This window comes from Aphelocoma coerulescens, chromosome 2, assembly GCF_041296385.1.
Source record: "Aphelocoma coerulescens isolate FSJ_1873_10779 chromosome 2, UR_Acoe_1.0, whole genome shotgun sequence".
Taxonomy (NCBI): Eukaryota; Metazoa; Chordata; class Aves; order Passeriformes; family Corvidae; genus Aphelocoma; species Aphelocoma coerulescens.
In genome coordinates this window covers 92,468,788-92,486,730 of record NC_091015.1, presented here as the reverse complement: position 1 = coordinate 92,486,730, position 17,943 = coordinate 92,468,788, and the positions used below count along the sequence as shown (strand labels likewise).

The 17,943-nt window shown below is 42.7% G+C and overlaps 1 protein-coding gene across 1 annotated transcript in view; it reads left to right on the top strand.

The window, feature by feature from the left end:
- The first annotated feature begins 2,109 nt into the window (after positions 1-2,109).
- ANKRD33B (ankyrin repeat domain 33B) overlaps positions 2,110-17,943 on the top strand; it is a 49,701-nt gene continuing 33,867 nt past the window's right edge. The window contains exon 1 of the mRNA XM_069005899.1: positions 2,110-2,544. Within this exon, the coding sequence (XP_068862000.1) occupies positions 2,110-2,544 (435 nt within the window). The remainder of the gene's footprint in view (positions 2,545-17,943) is intronic.

The window sequence follows — 17,943 nt, the reverse complement described above, 5'->3', positions numbered from 1 at the left end:
TGTTGGTTTTGGGTTTTTTTCCTGTTCAAAGTTACTGGTCCCTGCCTCTTTGCTAAAAAATTTCATATAACATTTTAAAAAACAGTCTGGTAATAAAGTAAATCTTTATTCTTCTGGATTGATTTTATAAGACAGAAACAAAGCAAGTGTATTTGTTTATTGAATTCTTACAGATGAGATGAATTGTCAAAAAAAAAAACACCAAACCAACCCTTTGTTCCCATGTATTTTGGGGCTTTTTTCTGCTATTTGAAGTTACTAGAGCCAAGAGCCTTTCTGGGCTTTTATGGCGAGTTCAGGCTGAGAAAACTCAAATGCTCCCCACCAGCTGCAGGATCTCAGGCAAAAGTGAATTTTTTTAAAAAGTACAAGTGCTATTCTAAGAGGTAACGTTCTGTTGAGCAGTTCATTGTCCACACTTACTGAGAAGGAAACGAGAAGTTAAATTAATGGAGCCCTTAAACTCTGTGAATGCAAATACACAGTAGTGTAGTAGGCAGTAAGTGTAAAAAGTGAATCCTACAGTGCTATCGTGCTGCAGGTAAAGACAGCTCAGAAGCATTTGATTTGGGAGCAGACACACACAGCAGCAGTGGAGTGAGGGCCTGTCTTTACCCAAGCAAGTAATGGGAGACAGGAAGCATGAGCATGAGAATAGCTGGTAATATACACCAGCTACGATCTCAGAGGTGTCTGGAGGTGAGGGAATATTTTAATCTCCTTCTTTCCCAGTTTAGCTCCTTTGCAGAAGCAGCCAATCAGGGAGCTCTCTAATACTAATTCTGCTTACAGATATCCTCCTGCTGGGCACTGGGATAACCCCGCCAGTTAGGAATCAGCAAGAAGCTGCTGGGCTTTGTATCACCCATCAAGTCTGGTTTACACAATGTTTTCTTGAAAGACTGTAAATACCTACTGTGTGGGGCCCTTTACGCACAGTTACAGTCTACTTTTCATTTCTAGCTTCTTTTAGTGTAAAAAGTGTGGATCATACTCTGCCTCACCTCGTGCAGGAATACATACTCGTTTCTCTCCCATGAGACAGACAGGGACTTGGACCTTGGACGGTCACTTGCTGAAGAATGTGAAATACATGAGATTCACTCCATAAAGCTGTTGAAGAAAGCAAATATCCTATTTTGTTGACCAAAGGGCTTCTCCCCACTGTTTCCCTGCCAGAGGACGGTGCTAATCCACGGCATTTGAAAGGGAAAAGAGATTTTAGAGGAACTGTGACAAAGCAGGAACTCAATTTATACATGCATTATTCCTCTCAACCTAATCTCCAAATGCCTTCCATAAAAAGTACGTGCCTGACATGTCTACAGTTGGTAAAGCGCCAGGGCTGATTTAATGAATTATTTGCTTCTGAAGCTGTGCTTCGAAGCACGGAAATTCTGTGCCATCATTCAGTATTTATTTCAGTATTTATTTCAAAAGACGAATTCTGCACAGGCTAGTTGTATTCCTGAAAAGTTTTGCGTACGTCGCTGCAATCGCGGCTCTCGGGACCGCAGTTGGTGCTGAAGGAAGGACCAGTGGCAGCCGCGGGTCCCGCCGGCCCCACTCCCGCCTCTGCCACCCGCGGGCGGGCTCGGCGCGGGCCCTTTGAGCCCAGCAGCGCAGCGGAGGGGCCCGGGAGCGCTCAGCGGTCCCGCACCTGCAGCTCGGTGCCCGCAGGGAGCAGCCGCGGCAGCCCCCGTTCCCCCCGCACACCGCCCCGGCACCGCGCCCCGCCGCTAAACCCGAGCCCCAATCTCCTCACAGCGATGCTGAGCGGATTACGGGCCGGGCGTTTGACAACAGCCTGCGCTGCCCAGAGCCGCCCTGCCCGCCCGCAGCCTCTCCCCGCTCCCCGCGGCGGCGGCAGCTCCCCCGGGCCGGGCCGGCGGCGGTGACCGGCCCCCGCGGACCCTCCCCCGCAGGCGGCGGCATGCCCCGGCCCGGGGGCCCGCCGGGCTGCCGCGGGGCGACCCGCGGGAGGGGGCCGACACTTGCGTGAGCGGGGCAGCGGCACCCGAGCCCGGCGAGGCAGAGCCGCGGCTGCCGGGCGCCCTGAGCGCCCCGCGGGGCCCAGCGCAGCTCCCGCGCCCCGGCCCCGCGGGCGGCATGGTGCTGCTGTCGGGGCACGGCGAGCAGCTGCCCGGGGAGCGGGTCTGCCCCGCGCCCGCCGCCGCCAAGGAGATGCCCGGCGCCGAGGCGGAGAGCAGCCCCGAGCAGGGGGCGGCGGAGGCTGCCGCCGAGGAGCCGGACGAAGAGGAGGAAGAGGAGAAAGAGGAGGAGGAGGAGGATTGCCAGGAGTACGAGGACTTCTCCGAGCTGCCCGACACCTGCAGCATCGCCTCAGACGACTCCTTCTACCCTCCTGGGGGGCTGGAGGACGACGACGAGGACCTGTGGTCCCTGGAGGGGGACGACCGCGACAGCCCCGAGGCGCTCAGCCTCTTCCGAGCCTGCTGCACTAATAACAGCATCGTGCTGAAGGCGCTCATCCGCCAAGGCCCCCAGGAGGAGGAGGTGCGGGAGGCCGACCGCAACCGCAGGGTGAGCATCCCGCGCCGCGCCCCCGGCAGCCCGGGCATCCCGCCCGGGGCAGAGCGGCTCGCCTGCCGCCGCCTCACCGCCGAGCGGAGCCGGGGGCAGCAGCCGTGCGGCTGGTGGGTGACACCCCTCTCCTTTCCTGGGGGGCTGCTCTGCAGCCCAGTGGGGACGGGACCCCGGGCAGCGAGGAGCAGAGAAGGGCGTGACGCTTCTCCTTGCCAGCCCTGACTTTCCACCTTTGGCTAAGGAAGGGTCCTGTTTATGGGATGAGACAGAGGTTGAGATTCCAGTTTTCCCGCGATCAGTTTTGAATTGAGCTTTGTTTTCCCACAGTTTATTGGGAACCGAGAGTGGCATCATTGGTAATGGTTGTGTTCAGCATCAAAAAACCTTCCTCTTTTCTGGGCTGTTCATGCCCTGCAGTACTTTATGGTGTTCACCTTGAAAATTTGAACCACTAACAAAAGTTTTTGTTGGGGAGGGGAGGGTTGGTGTGTGTGTGGTGTTTGTTTGTTTGTTTGTTTTGGGGTTGTTGTTGTGTTTGGTTGTTTGTGGTTTTTTAAAAATTATTTTTATTTTTGCTTTAGCTGCTCCCAAAATGTAAGCTTATTCTCGTTCCTAGACTGCCAAGCAGAGCTCAGGGTATTCCTGGGCTAAAATCAGAATCAGAGTTCTCCTTGTATTTTTTTTTGTTGCTGACAATCTGGTTTGGGGTTTGTGTCAGTACAAGGTTTGTGGTTCAGTTTTTGCCTGTTAGTTAATTGCAGGGACAGAAGTGTACTTCACTAAATCAGAAGGTGAAAACTGGGGAAAGATTTCCAGATTAATATCTAACTGGGACATTTGAACAGCAGTATTGAAGATTATCAATATTACTACACTTTGTTTTAAACTGAAGAAGTTTTTCTGCATAAACAATCTGCAGAAACAGTTCTGTGACTATTCTGTGAGAGCAGTGTTTTGAAAGGAAACCTGTGTTGTTTTAATTGGACAAGTAACTTGCACATTCCGGCAACATAAGTGGTCTCTGCATTGAAAAGAATACCATAATTTGCATTTGGTTCTGTCTGGAGAGGGGCTTTTCTTGTGTCTTAGATACATGTACATACAGGGCTTTTCCTACAAATATCTTTACTTCTGCTCCAAAGGATTGGTTTTAATATAGATTTTTAGTGATCTGACATACTGTACATTTTTTAAAAGACAAAACGTCGTATTAACACATCTAAGGGAGAAGCAACCAGTGGCGTGAGGGTGGGAATGAGCAACATAAGACAAAAATAATTTACATAAATTCTTCTGCCCAGGCCAGGATATGGCGTGGTTATGATTTAGCTGGTAACATGTGAGATCCAATTGTACATTATGGGATATTTTGAACATCCTGCAGATACACCTATCTCATATATTAGTGCTGTGCCGGAGCCCAGCCCCAGCCCTGACATTGTGTAGGGATTGGGCTCCAGCCTCTGCTGAGGTCCATTGAGTCAGCATATCTCAGGTGTGTGACAATGCAGGAGGTTTGGCCCCTCCATACATGTGGCATAAAGGGCCAAGTGCCCCAGAGCTGTCCCTTCTGAAAAGGTGGCCTTCCTGCCCAACAGAGGGCAAGCAGCTGGCTGTGAAGCCACAGGAACCCTCCCTCTCAGGGCTGGGGTCCTGCAGACCTCAGACAACAGGCATGACAAAGCTCAGCACAAGCATCAGCCCTCATCCTGCAGCTGCTCTTTTGGCAAAGGTGATCTGATTAGGGTTGTGAAAGCAGCAAATTCACCTGTTTGGACAGCCCTCCCTTCACCATCCCCCTTCCCAAAAAGCAAGTTGCTCTTTATCACTTCAGCTTCAGAGAAAAGAGACAAAATTTTAGTTTGGATCTGAAAAGAAAGTTTATTTTCTTTATTCATACTGTAAAAAACCCAAAAAACAACAAAACAAAACAAAAATCTACTTAGGAAAATATTCCATTTGACCTGAAATTAAACATTGGCATAAAATTCTGTTTTCTTCATTTTTTATGAAAACAAAGTAAAAGATTCTGGAATTCAGCAACTTGTGAAGCTACAGGAGTAATGTGGTAGACATGAGTTCTCTCTCCCTCTGCCTCCCTCACAGAAGTGCCCCAATCACAGCAGTACAGAGCAGGACAGTCTGTCTTTTCCAGACAGATGTGAATGGATTGGGAGAAATCTTTTGACTAGGAACCTGAAACTTCAGGTGTGCTTAGGGATATCCAGGCAAATTCTCATTTTTTTTTCAAAAGAAAACCACCTTTGTTGAGAACTTTACCTAACAAAACGAAAGTTTCGCTCAGGTCTTTTATTGCCCTTTCTGTGGAGTTTTTTGTAGCTCTTCAATTTGAATACAAGGTCATTGGACATTATCAGTGAACAAAACAATTTTGCTGCCACAAAGTAACAGGACAGGTTACGCATACCTGGTGTGCTAATGAAGTTTTGTAGTTGCTGGAACTAAAGCTACTGCTGGCATTCGGCATCTTCTTTTTCAAGGATTGTGTTTGTCTACAATGCTATCTTGAATGTGTTTATTGGAAAGCTCTATTATTTTTTCTTATTTTTTCATTTTCTTTTTTTTTACCTCTCTTTTTTTAACTTTTTTTTCTTTTATTTTTTTCCACACTGTGAACAAATAAGATGAACTTGTGTTTCTTCTAAGTTTTAGTTTCTTTTCCATGAGGCAGGAGAGAGAATGAAGAATAACTTGCTTTCTGAGAAGTGGGGTGGTGAAGGGAGGGCTGTCCAACTGAGGATATTAACTATTTTCACCATCCTGATCTGATAACCTCAGGTATGGATGTACAGTACGGTTTCATTTTCGCAATTTCTAAATCAGGTTTTCTTCAAAACAGACAAAACAAGAAACAAGTTATTGTAGTAAGACAATATTTTGATTCTGAAAGAAAATAAACTCAGCTCACAAACTGTAACATGAAGAAACTTCCAAATGCCCTAAGTTGGGCACAAAGAGCTGGCTTTGTTTTTAGTTACTTTTACTTTGTCCTTAAAGTGTAAATGTATAAATTTAAGATGTAGAAGCAACTCTCCTGAAAATGCTAGGATCCAGAGGTACCCTTACTTATTTTCCTCCACCCTTTGTGCCAAAATACATCAATTGTCTCTTTTGAGTCAATTTGCCAAGCCTGGATTGTGGCTCTTTGTATCATTTTTCCAGAAGCATATTTTCCCCATAGTCTGTTCATGAGCTGCAGAACCTCCTGCCAGGCACAAGTTTTCATTAAATTCACCTTCCTGCAGTAAATCAGACTCCACAACATCTGATTTATTAGTCACCACATGTAGCCTGAAGATCTGTACCTTCCCTGTCTTGTTTTCATTACTGTCAAGACAACAACAGTTTATATATCATTGACTGCAGAAGATCCCCAAAGGGCTGATCCCCTAATCTTCTTTTGCACTGCTCTCTATACATGGAATCCTGAAAGACTGGATTGGTACTGCTGATTTCCTCTCCTTGCCCAAGTTAATATTGAAATGTTTGGAAAATAAGTATAAGAGCATATAATATACTAATCGTACATCGTGCAGGGTTGTGGGGTATGCCCAGCCCCTGCCCTGGAGGGATCTCTGCTGAGATAAGAGATTTTGTAATCGCCCAGCAGGACTCCCTGGCAAGGCCACCACTTTCTTTGTGAGAAAAGGCAGACCCACAATCCTTTAGGAGAAGCTATGCAGATCCTTCGTGACCCACTGGTCTTTACCCATCCCAGATCCTCTGTAACCCATTGGCCTTTACTGATCCCATGTATCCCTATCAAAGCAAGCCCTCTGGCCCCTGTGGCTCTCAGAGAGGGCATCCATCCCTGGCTCTCCCCTCCGCCGGAGGGGACCAACAATAAAGCTACCTCTGTGCGGAACCAGCCACATGAGCCTCTCGTCTCTCTCTGGTCTGGCTTGGCCTGGAGGTGCCCTGCAGAGCTGAGCTGGAATCACGAGCTGACAGTCACTAAAGAGCTGACAGCCTCTGCAAGGGCCCCTCTGCCAGCAGCTGAGGGGAGACACCGGGCCCCGGGAAGGTGATTCCTTTTGGGACCATCTCCCTGGACCGGTCACCTCTTCCTGGGTCAGAGCCACTGACCCCCATCACCAGCTGCAATACAGGGTGACCTCTCATTCTGTAATATTTGTGTATTTACCCTAACAGTAAAGAGGGATTTGAAAATAGACACAGGAAAATAAAATCATGGCTCTGGTGAAATTCTCTGACCTGACTGAGACTTGTAGTATCATCTGGCTAATGGTGCTACTTTTCACCTTCTTGCTTGGGGACTGGTTCTCCTTCCTCACTAGCCAAATTTCTAGAATTTTAGATATTTTTATCTCATCATCTTAACATCACTTAATATCAAATTTTGCCTGGTGATCAGGATTATATATATACTCAGAAAGACAGAGTTTCAAAATCTGGTGTTACCTAACTGTATAATGCAAGCAAATTTAGAAATTTGCCATGACAATAGAGAAGGCATTAAGAGATGGGGGAGAGAGAAAAGAAGGCAAAGAACATTCCCTTTGCCAGATTGAAAATAATCACTGCAGCTGATTCTCAGAATGGTTTTGTGTTGATCTTACAGGTGGCATAGCCCATATTAGCAAGAATATTCTGTTGTAGTCTTTTTCAGTTTCTCTTTTTTGTGTAATTGTTCAATAAGTGTTTTGGCCAGTTCCATGGACAGCTATGGACGTAACTGTGGGAGTGTTTCTCTGAAAGCAGCCTAGGCTTGCTTGTGTGCTGCACACTGTGAGTGGGTGTTTTGGAATGGCATCACTCACCTGGTTTCCTTACTGGGTCCATGGTGGTATCCATCAGACCTGTCGTGTTGTTCTTGCTCTGTGCTGCTGGCTGCTCCTCTGGCTCTGTACAGCCACAATGAAACTTCCTCAGGCGACTCGCCCAGTTCAGGGAGCATTACCCTTCAGAGTTTTTCACAGAGCAATGCACAGTGAATCCTCCTTGGAGCTGACACCTGAATTTGTCTTTGCCAAAGGGCTGGGCTTCTGAAATTGCAACTGGTTGTGAAGGACAGGGAGCCAGTGGTTCAATTCCCACTTTCTGAGTGAGGGAACTTTGTGTTGGATGATGTTTTTCTAGAAAGCCATGTATCGCAAAAAGTGCCAGAGCTTGTGTAACACTCCATTAACTTGTTTTATTATTATTTTTTAATCTTCAGGATGTTAACTTGCAAAAATAAAAAAATCAGAAGTCCAACATTTTCTGGTAAGGGATGAAGTTCTCCCTGTCCTATATTGCTTTTCAGTTTTCATGGCATGTAGCTTAATTCATCCCTTGTCAGAAAAAGGATTTGAAGAACGTAATCTACTACAGTGCTCAGAATATTTTTTAAAATTATTATTTTCATAAACAGCTTCAGTTCCTTCATATTATCTTATACAACACATTTTCATGGAAACAATTGTATTGAAACTTAACATCATGACACTAAACCATAAAAGGGACATTTTTTTGGGTGAAAGTACTTTTAAAAAGACTCTAACAACAAAAGTAATCTAATTTAAATCCTTTAAAAAGTACAGAAATACTCAAATGCAGTAAAAAATATCCCTGGAAATACATGTTTGTGCTTAAAAGGGAAGTGAGTAGGGTAAAGAATTGTAGATGTCAAAAAAAAAAGGGGAATTCTTCAAATACAGCTCAAGGTAAGCCATCAGAAAGGAGTAGATAGAGCATGGAAAATATGAAGTGAGCTGGCTAAGAGGGAATTTGGTGAGCTAACCAGAGCATGAACCAGACTGATGCAGGTAGGCACTCAGAGGCATTATCAGCAGAGCGTGGGCAGGTTAGCTGTCTGCCTGCTCTTGTCTGTGTTCATCTGAAGTGTTAGGTGAGTAATGCCTTTGTAAACCTGGCACAAGAAGATATCCTTTAAAATAACTTTATAGAAGAAAAAGTATGTGCACGGAACATAATTTCTGTCAATTAAAGAGAACAATTATTAAAGACTATGAGAGTGTGTAGACATAAAGATTGGGAATGCAGGTCTTTAATTTACTCCTGGAAATGCATGGTCAGACCAGACTGTGTCCTCCATGGAGCTGACAGATAATTTGTACTTAGATATAATTATATATTTATATTATATAAAGATATAATTTGTACTTAGTGTCAAAAGCAGCATTAGCTAATAGATGTAACTCGTACTTCAAACACAGATTTGAAGACCACATGAGAAAGCTGTACGAGTTTAGTCTAGTTTCAAGTGGTACAACTTTTAGAGAAACCAGAGGAAGAACAGTTTCCTTGAAGAATTTTGACAAATTGCTTAATGCAAAGTACATGGAACAGGAGGGGTGTTTTTAGTCTGACGGTCTGAACCGTGCCATAAATTAAATCTCTCCTGATGGGAGAGGGAATTTTAAAAGTCCTTGCAAGGAGTTCACGAAAACAAACGGAGACTTTCCTGGAGTTTCACTGCTGCCAGATAGTTGTTTATTAAGTCTTATCAAAGAAACAGAGTCACTGGCGTGACCCAGGCATAACATAGAGCAGCGAAAGAAGGAGAGAAGTGTGTGTTTATCAAGATTTACACAGCCTTTTAAAGATAATTTAACCAATGGTTACTAAAAACTTATATTATTTTCACTTTCCTACCAATTATTCAGTAACACAGCCAGGAACTGCGGAATTTTTTGTCCAATCATCCCGAATTACTTTTACTGCAGATTATGGAGTAGTAAAGGAAGAAGAAGAAGAAGAAGAAGGTTTGGAGAACAACAACAATCCTTCATTTACTACAAAGAGAAGCCTAAAACCTCTAAATTTTGTACCCTGTGACAATCTTACATAGTAGTCTATCACCTAATTCACACCACTGTATTTTCTAGTTCTTGTCTGATAGTAGGCAGTTTTTTCCAAGGTTGGAGGTCAAAACAGTGTAGTTCAGGGGGGGAAAAACCCTTCAAAAGAGGCAGAGAAATAGTCTCAGCAATCTGGGTTCCTACAGTAGCCCCGAAGTAAAGGTCACATCAATTTTTAATTCTACTTTAAGCAATGTTTCATGTTAGTGTCTTAAGTATGTGGACTTGCAGGGCTCCTCAGAGATGCAGGGATCATCCTGGTTACCCAGCTGAGTACAGGCTGACTCCAGATGTTTAAAATTATAGCTGCATTTTACATCTAATTATAGCATAACAAGACTGGTTGTCTGGGACAACTTTCATCAGTAATTACGACAGATATAGAATGTGGTTTTAATATAACATGTCCATAACACATGGGATTTTGGGATACCTTACTGCCTTTTCCTAGGAGAATATTTGAGTTTTATTTCACAGTGCACATTGTGACAATGCAAATGCCTTCATCCCATTAGGAAATTCAAATTGGTATTCTCATGGAGGAATTACTCAAGACAGAATATTGGCACTAATTTCCTTTTGTAAAGCTTCCTAAGATTTCTCAGTGTTTACTGAAGAGTCTTAGGAAGTTGAAACAGATGACACTGCTACAAAGCATCTGATTACTCTGAAAAAATGGGTCCTGTTGAGCTTCAGTAGCATATAGGAGGTACTGGACTTCAAGTATGCTGGGAAAGGGAGTGGTTCTAAAAGCCCCCATATTCCCAAATTCTTCAGCTCCAAGCTAGGTGCCAGTAAGGCAACAGTGGTAGCTTGTCTTACCAAGGCTTTAGGTCTCAAGGCAAGGGCTCTGAGGAAGAAAGAAGAGCTGTAGAAGTGTTCCAGTCTCGGGCAGCAGGTTCAAAGCTGCCTGCTGAGATGCTGCCTGCAGGAGCGGTGAGTTCAGGTGCCAGCTGCGATGGACAGCAGGTCTCCAGTGCCACACCTTTCAGCATCATCAAGGGCTTGGCTCTCATGTTCTTTGGTCCTGCTGGTGTTGGAAGCAGTGATCTGGGCTGTGGCTCTTGGAGGCTCCCGAGTCAGGGTTGACAGATGGAAAGGCAGGGACAGGGATGTCAGCCCCTCATCTGGGAGTTCCCTTTTCAGAGGTGTGAGACTCAGTCGTCTTTCACTCAGTCTGACTTTTTGCTGGGTTTCAGGGGACATTTCAGAAAGGGTTTTGAAAGATGCATTAATGTTCAGTTTTGCATGTAGCACAGAAACTTCTAGCTATCATCTTAATTTTAGTCACACGGTCTTGTATATGTGCTTGGGAATATAAGCTATGACAATAAGTTGAAAATAAAAAATGTTAAACAAAGAGTACAAGCAATCAAAACACGTATTTGGATATATCCAGACATTTCAGCAGGTGCTGTTATGTTAAAAATCTGTTCTACTACTCAAGAAGAAATAGACAGAAGATAAAAACCACAAAGTTCCATTATACATTTTGGAAAATATTACTGTGTGACAGACACCAACAAAAATCAGGTGTTTTACTGTAATACATCTATATGTTGGTAGTACTTCATCTTCGCAGAGGAGATGGAGTAGTAACTCTTGTATGACTTTACAGGTGTTGGTTGCTTCCCACCAGATGAGCTGAATGTACATCAAGTTTATTTAAAATTACATTTCATTAAAATACATTTTTCTTCCTCTAAAGAGAAGCAATACATAATCACCAACTAAAATTCACTGTTAATTTTGAAATAAAGATAGACTTGGGAGGTGTAAGCAGCCTTTTACTTATAGAAAATCCTGCTAGATGAGCATGGGGGGGGGTGTGTACATTGCCAAAGAAAACCATCTCTGGCATGAGAGCACATGTGCAGCTCAGCTCACGTCCACCCTATGCAGGGTAAACCTCTCTGGTATGGACCAAAGGTGGCCACAGAGCCAGCGCTTGGCCTGGGTTTTCCCTGAATCCCAAGCTGTTCTCCTAATCCGCTCATAGATTTTAGGCTTTTGAATTCAAATGCCCAAACTAGCATTTGTTGTGTTATGGTTTTGGAAATCATTAACTATGCTGGTACTAAAATTGGTAAAATACCTATTTGCACATGCTGTATGCTTATTTCAGATATGATAAGATAGCTTTCAAGGAGGATAACAGAGATCATAAGATGCTCCAGTTTTTCCCAAATTGGAATTTTGGTCATTAATTTCCATAACTTTCCCAGTTCTTGTACTTTGTTTAGACAAGTTATTCTGTTTGGGGTAGTTTTGGTGGGGTTTTTAGCAATTGGCATAAGTACTATATTGCCTGCTAACAATTTCCCTGCATGTTCTTTCTGTATCATCTGTCATTACACTGGGGCATTAGGTTTATCTTTTGTGACTGAGGTAGAGTTGGACTAAAAACTAGTGGTAGATTTACTAAAAACTGCTGGTAGATTTTTTAAAATAGAAAAGAAAATCTCTGGAGAATGTGAAAGCAATGAAGAATTCCCACAGACCTTATCTGAGACAGGAGTTCACCTTTAATATTTTCATAAATGAAGTTTCTCTCAGAAGCTTACCATTTTCAATTATTTAAAATGTTATGCCACATAGGTTTGAATTTACCCATTTCTAAGTGTTCTTTAATGAAATACAATAATGGAAACCCTCCAACCTGGGCTAAATATAATCCTGTAGCATACTCAGTGAGTCACAATAAGAAATAATCAAGTACTGTAGGAAGGGGATTGTTGTCACAGAGTCTGTGGTTGCACATCTGGCAATGAATTAGCAATTCAGATTGTATCCACTGTGGGAAAAACCCACTAAGTGGAAATAGTTCCCATTTCTCAATTCTATTATTTTCTATTATGTCTGTTAAATTCCACAGGGAGCAATTTGAAAGCAAGATGATGCAAAGTGGGAATGACTCATGGTTGGGCTTTTGTTGCTTCTCATGTTTCGGATGTGTAACGCTCTGAGCCTGATCCTGTAATACCGACTCACAGAAGAGGGGTAGGGTATTTTTTTTTGGGTTTTGCCTCTTAGTACATGAGGTCTCACCTTTGGGACAGCTTGTGTGTAGACAGACCAACTGCTGGCAACAAGAGATGCTGCCAGCAGCCACCAGAGCTCAGAACTGGGCTTGTGGAGAAGTTTTGAAGTTTTGTTTCTATTCCTACAGGGGGGAGGCTTATGCAGAATCCATTGTCATTAGTTTTCTGAAGTTCAAAAGTGGCAGATAATGGAACATATTCAATCTGTTCATAAAAGGAGCCTTTCAGGTGGTATTTGGCTTCTTTTTTTTTTCTTTTTTTTCTTTACAAAACCTAGATATCTTGCTATTTGTAGCTAATAGTAAGAAGGCTCAGCTCACCTGTTTAGCATTTGATTGGGAAACACAGGAAGGGTATCCGTGTATTCATAAAAGTGTCTTTAAGTGTGGATGAAAGGAAAGGGAAGACTTTCTTTGAAAAGTGGTATGGTACTTCTGTGTATCTGCAAGTATCATATGAGTTTGATAAAGGATCCAAGAGGAGGCAGAGTCAAAGCTCAGCCCCACAAAAGAGTTCATTTAAAACATTTTCCTTTCTACAGAGCTTTCTACAGATTTTCTATAAAAAGAATGAAGTAGCAATAGTTTGTTAGACAAAGAGTGTAGGATAACACATATGAATGAAAATGAAAATGAAATGAAATGTGAAATGAAATGAAATGAAATGAAATACCGCAAATATTAATGAAATACCACAAATACTAATGAAATCGAAGTGTTTTACAGAGCCCTTCTGAGCTAGTAAAAAATATAAATATAGTAGAGGAGTTTTCTGGTTACATTGAGACCAGCTGTACTACACAGTAAGTGCCTAGAAGCCTGGAACAATGCCAGCCAGAGGAAATCTATGTCTGGGAAACAAGAGGTTACTTTCCCTGCTGTATTGCAGGCACTTTGCAGGCACACCTCTGTGTTAGGTGAGTCCTGTCTGCAGGGAAAACTGGGCAGCACAACCCATATCAGAGACACTGTTCTGCCACACTGCTTCAGCAGAGCTCCCCATGCAGAGCTGCCAACCTGGAATAAAACACACAGTGTTCCTGGGGGAGCAGCCTGGCCAGGGGTTTGAAACCATTCGTGGGTGACAGGGAAGGAAAACACTTAATTTCAAGGTCTCTGGGAATGGGATGAAAGCCTCTTGTACCCCAGGACAGGTGCGATCCCCCAGGCAGAGATTGTCCCACACATGCAAGCAGTGGCTCAGGTGGTTCTGGGATTGCCCATTAACCTGCTGCCAGCACCAGTCAGTGGGACAGAGACCAAGCTGTCATTTATGTGGGGTGGGACCAAACCTTCCTTGCCACCTACCTATGGCTGTGCTTGCTTTTGTTTTACTGCACTCATGCCGTATGGGCTGCAGGCCTTTTGCAGTCCAGAAAATTCTTGCTTTTGTGAGGATGCAACAAGGATACCCCAAGTGTGAAGATACCCATGAGCAGAACTGCCTGTGGAAAAGGAACTTTAGCTGAGTACTAGATACATGTTAATCTTTTTAGTACCTTACTTGAAGTCAGATGTCTCAGTGCATTTACAATTCTTATCTCCATAAAATTTCCCATGAAGTGTATAGGATCCTTCACATATATGTGGAAAACTCCTTGCAAAGCAAGATAATTAAACGTGACAGGCAAGAGCTGCCTCACCAAATTACAACTGTGGCAATAAAAATAATTGCCCGAAGACTTTGAAAAAGTTGCATTTGAGTTTTAAAAATATAATCAGATGTCATAATTCTTTCTCACAATACGTTACCTCCCAATCATCCTGTTAGTGATACATTAAGCAAACTCTGAAATATCTAATACTCAAGTTAGACATTTTAGAAGCAGTAAGTTTCTAAAGCACTTGAAAGGAGGTTGTGGTAAGGTGTGGGTCATCCTCTTTCTCCCAGCTAATGAGTGATAGGACAAGAGGAACTGTCCTCAGGATGGGTACTAAAAAAATGTCTTCACTGAAACAGTAGTTAAAAAGGGAATCTGTATGAGGAGCTGCAGAAGTCACTTGGTTTGCTCAGCCTGGAGGAGACCGAAGAGAGACCTCATTGCAGTTACAACTTCCTCATGAGGGGAAGAGGAGGAGCAGACACACAGATCTCTGCTCTATGGTCACCAGTGAAAGGACCCAGGGGATGGCCTGAAGCTGAGTCATGAGAGGTTTAGGCTGGATATTAGAAAAGAGTTTTTTGCCCAGAGAATGATTGGGCACCGGAACACGGTCCCCGGGGCAGTGGTCACAGCATCAGCCTGACAGAGTTAAAGAAGTGTTTGGACAATTCTCTCAGACACAGGGTGTGATTCTTGAGGTGTCCTGTGCAGGGCCCGGAGCTGGACTTGATGATCCTGATGGGTCCCTTCTAACTCAGCTTATTCTGTGTGATTCTGTCTAATTTTGTGATTAAGTATTGGAACAGGTTGTTCAGAGAAGTGGTGTACAAGTCAACATGCCTTGGAAATGTTGAATAATGAGTAGATGTGGCACTTCACAATGTGGCTTAGTGAACATGGTGGCATTCTATTAAAGGCTGGATTTGATGATCTTGGAGGTCTTTTCCAGCCTTATTGATTCTAAGATTCTGATATCAGCAGCCCAGAACAAAAAAAGAGATGGTGAATAAATGTCAGCCTTTCTCTTAAATTTAATCACCCAAATTATTTTCTTCTAAGGCAAGAGATTATGAAATGTTTTTTACTTGCTATTGCCATTTTTTTCTTTCTGTGGGCATTTTTAGCTTGACCTAGTTTATGCTTATTACAGTCAGCATGGCTGATTTATGAGCAGAGGCTCCATGCACAGATGGGTGCAGGCAGAGCTGAGGTATTCAGGTGTACATCTGTGGCAGTGTTCACAGATCACAAATGTACTTACCATCCTCTAAGGGTCTGAAGTCAAATGAGGGAAAAAAACATAACCTGAAGGTTTCAAGTAAGGTGATGTGGTTCCCCAGTGCTTCTCATATCTCAGGTCTAGCACTCTCTTTTCTGCTCTTGCTAAAACTGTGAAATCTCCCAGCTATCAGGTGTCAGCAAAAAGTGCTGTGATCTCTCTCTGGAACTTCAATACCTGATGCTAGATTAGAAGGAACTACCCTCCTGCAGCAAGTACACAGTAACCATGGGGCAAAATAGATCAACACTGCTGACTAAACGGCATAAATACGTGGGTAAAGATATCACAGAGAGGAAGGATTTTAAAAAATACAGGGGTTCCTTTAGTGTCAGTGGCCAGTGCAGGCCATGGCAGTGCAGGAGCAGGGTGCCCAGGCCCAGGCACTGACCCTGCTGGGACAGTCCTGCCCTGCTGCTTCCAGCTCAGGTCCCAGCTGCTGTGTCTGCTGGAGCAGGGGGTCACAGCCTGCCTTACCTGCTCCCAAGGTACATCACATTCACAGATACTAACTAGTTAGGTGCGAAGTCCACTTCGTTTAGCTGTTGTGCATGTATTACTGAAGCACATCTGCCCAGCAGAGTGAGCTGAGGGCTGCTGGCTTCAAGCTGGACTGCTTAGAGAGAAACACAGACATTCTGTTTGAAGACTTCAGCCTCTATCACTCTACACTGACTTTATTTTTTGGACAAGTTGCGTGTGAAGAAGGGCAGAGTTCACAATCTTGTAATGAATATCCTTTGTAAGCTAGCCTACTCTCATTCATCTATCAATCTACAGAGCTTGAACATTTAGGTCAAATATATCCAAATTCATGTTTTGAGAATTTATAATAATAAATTCATTGTTTTGAGAATTTTAGGAAAAAAAATCAGTACTTTTTTTTCTGTAATATAAAATAGTAACTGTAATTGCAGTTGTGAGTTTAATGTGTGTATTGGCCCTTCTTTTCTGTTTACTCCCTGCCATTTACTTTCCATTTACTCTCCTCTGGGGATGAGGTTTTTAAAATAGTTCTTAGTTACCCTGTTTAGATTTTGAGTACTGGCCTAAAAATACTGTATTTTCCTCTTTCTCATGTAATTTCTATTTCTAGTACACTGGCTGCATCAGTTGTGATTTATTACTAAATTGTTAGCGTGTATCATAAAGGAACTAAGAATTAGAGCAAAGCCTGTACAATTTGGCAGCTTATCAATCACAGGGGAAAGGGCAAGTGAGCATTGTTCATGGCATGTAAACCCTAACAGAAACATTCAAATATTGTCAGCATTTCTTTCACAAACTTGCTTCTCTTCCCAGAGCTATCTCCTGCTGTTTCCTTTCAGATTTTAAGATCCTCAGGGAGTGCATCTGGAATTATTGGTGGAACTGCAATCAATAATATAATTCCAAAATACATTATTTTGAAGTCTACCTGTATTGGCTGTGCTTTTAGGATTATTGCTACAAAGCTATAACCATGTTATTTACAGAAATTCTACTGTTAATTCAAAAATCCAGTGTGAGATTTACAAATGTTACGGGGAAGAAGGTGATTTTTGGCTGTAGTGTTTTGATAACTATGTTAGTTAGAATCTCTTAATTGCAACGAGCCTTCATTTTGGATATGTGATATTATTTGTTTCTTTCCAAAGATAGATTGAAGGAGTCAGACTCTGAAGGTAGCAGGAAACAGCCTTCCCATAATTTTCAGGTAGAAATGAAAATGCTATATCTTCTCCTAAAAAGATTTCCCTATTACTTAATATCATTCTCTCATTTTGTGTCAGAGAAATAGAAAAATAACTCCAAACACTGAGAAAAATATACAAAAATGTTCTGCTACTGTGTCTAGGTGCCTGAATACTGAGGGAGAAAAAAGTAAGTTTTACCATTCTTTCACTGCTACTCTGTGGTTTCTTTAGCTAATAGAGCTATAGAGTTCTCAGAAAATCTGGGATGAGAAATTGCAGCATTTGGTTAGTAATTGTAAACCCTCTAAGCATGTCAGCTTCCACTCCTCAAAGGAGAACAAAACCCAAACAAGTATCTTCTGAAATCATGAGGAAGATGAACTGTTAATTGGAATGTGTCCATATTTATTCTTATCTTTTGGATTCCATTTCTTTTCTTTTCTCTAAAGATCTGCCTTTCTCATTGATGTGAGTAAAGGAAGATTTTAACAAACCTTCCTGTAGCTTTTACTATGCTGCAGCTTTTCTACACAAACCTAAGTGACTTTAATTCCTATTGAACTAAAAGTAAAAGCCAGTGGAAACTGACAACTTCACAGCCAACCTCATGATCAAGGCATTTTTAAAGAGTGATGAAAATTTTAGCAGTAGTGATAGGGGAAACCAGGAATTACTTGGAAAATTGATTATATATTCTCTGAAAAGATCTTAAGTCTAAGTTAACATGAGGTTTTTCTCCTTAAGCAAATATTTAGGCTGGAGATATATGATGCAGAAAGGCACATATTAATGAGGTTATTCATGCCATAAAAATGTAATATGAATGAAGATATACAGAAAGTAAAATGTTGTTAAATCAACAATTTTCATATCTGGGTGTACAAGTTGTTTCCCTTGTACATGAATTTAAAAGAGAAGGAAATTATAAATTGTTAGTCTTCCAGTAGAGGCA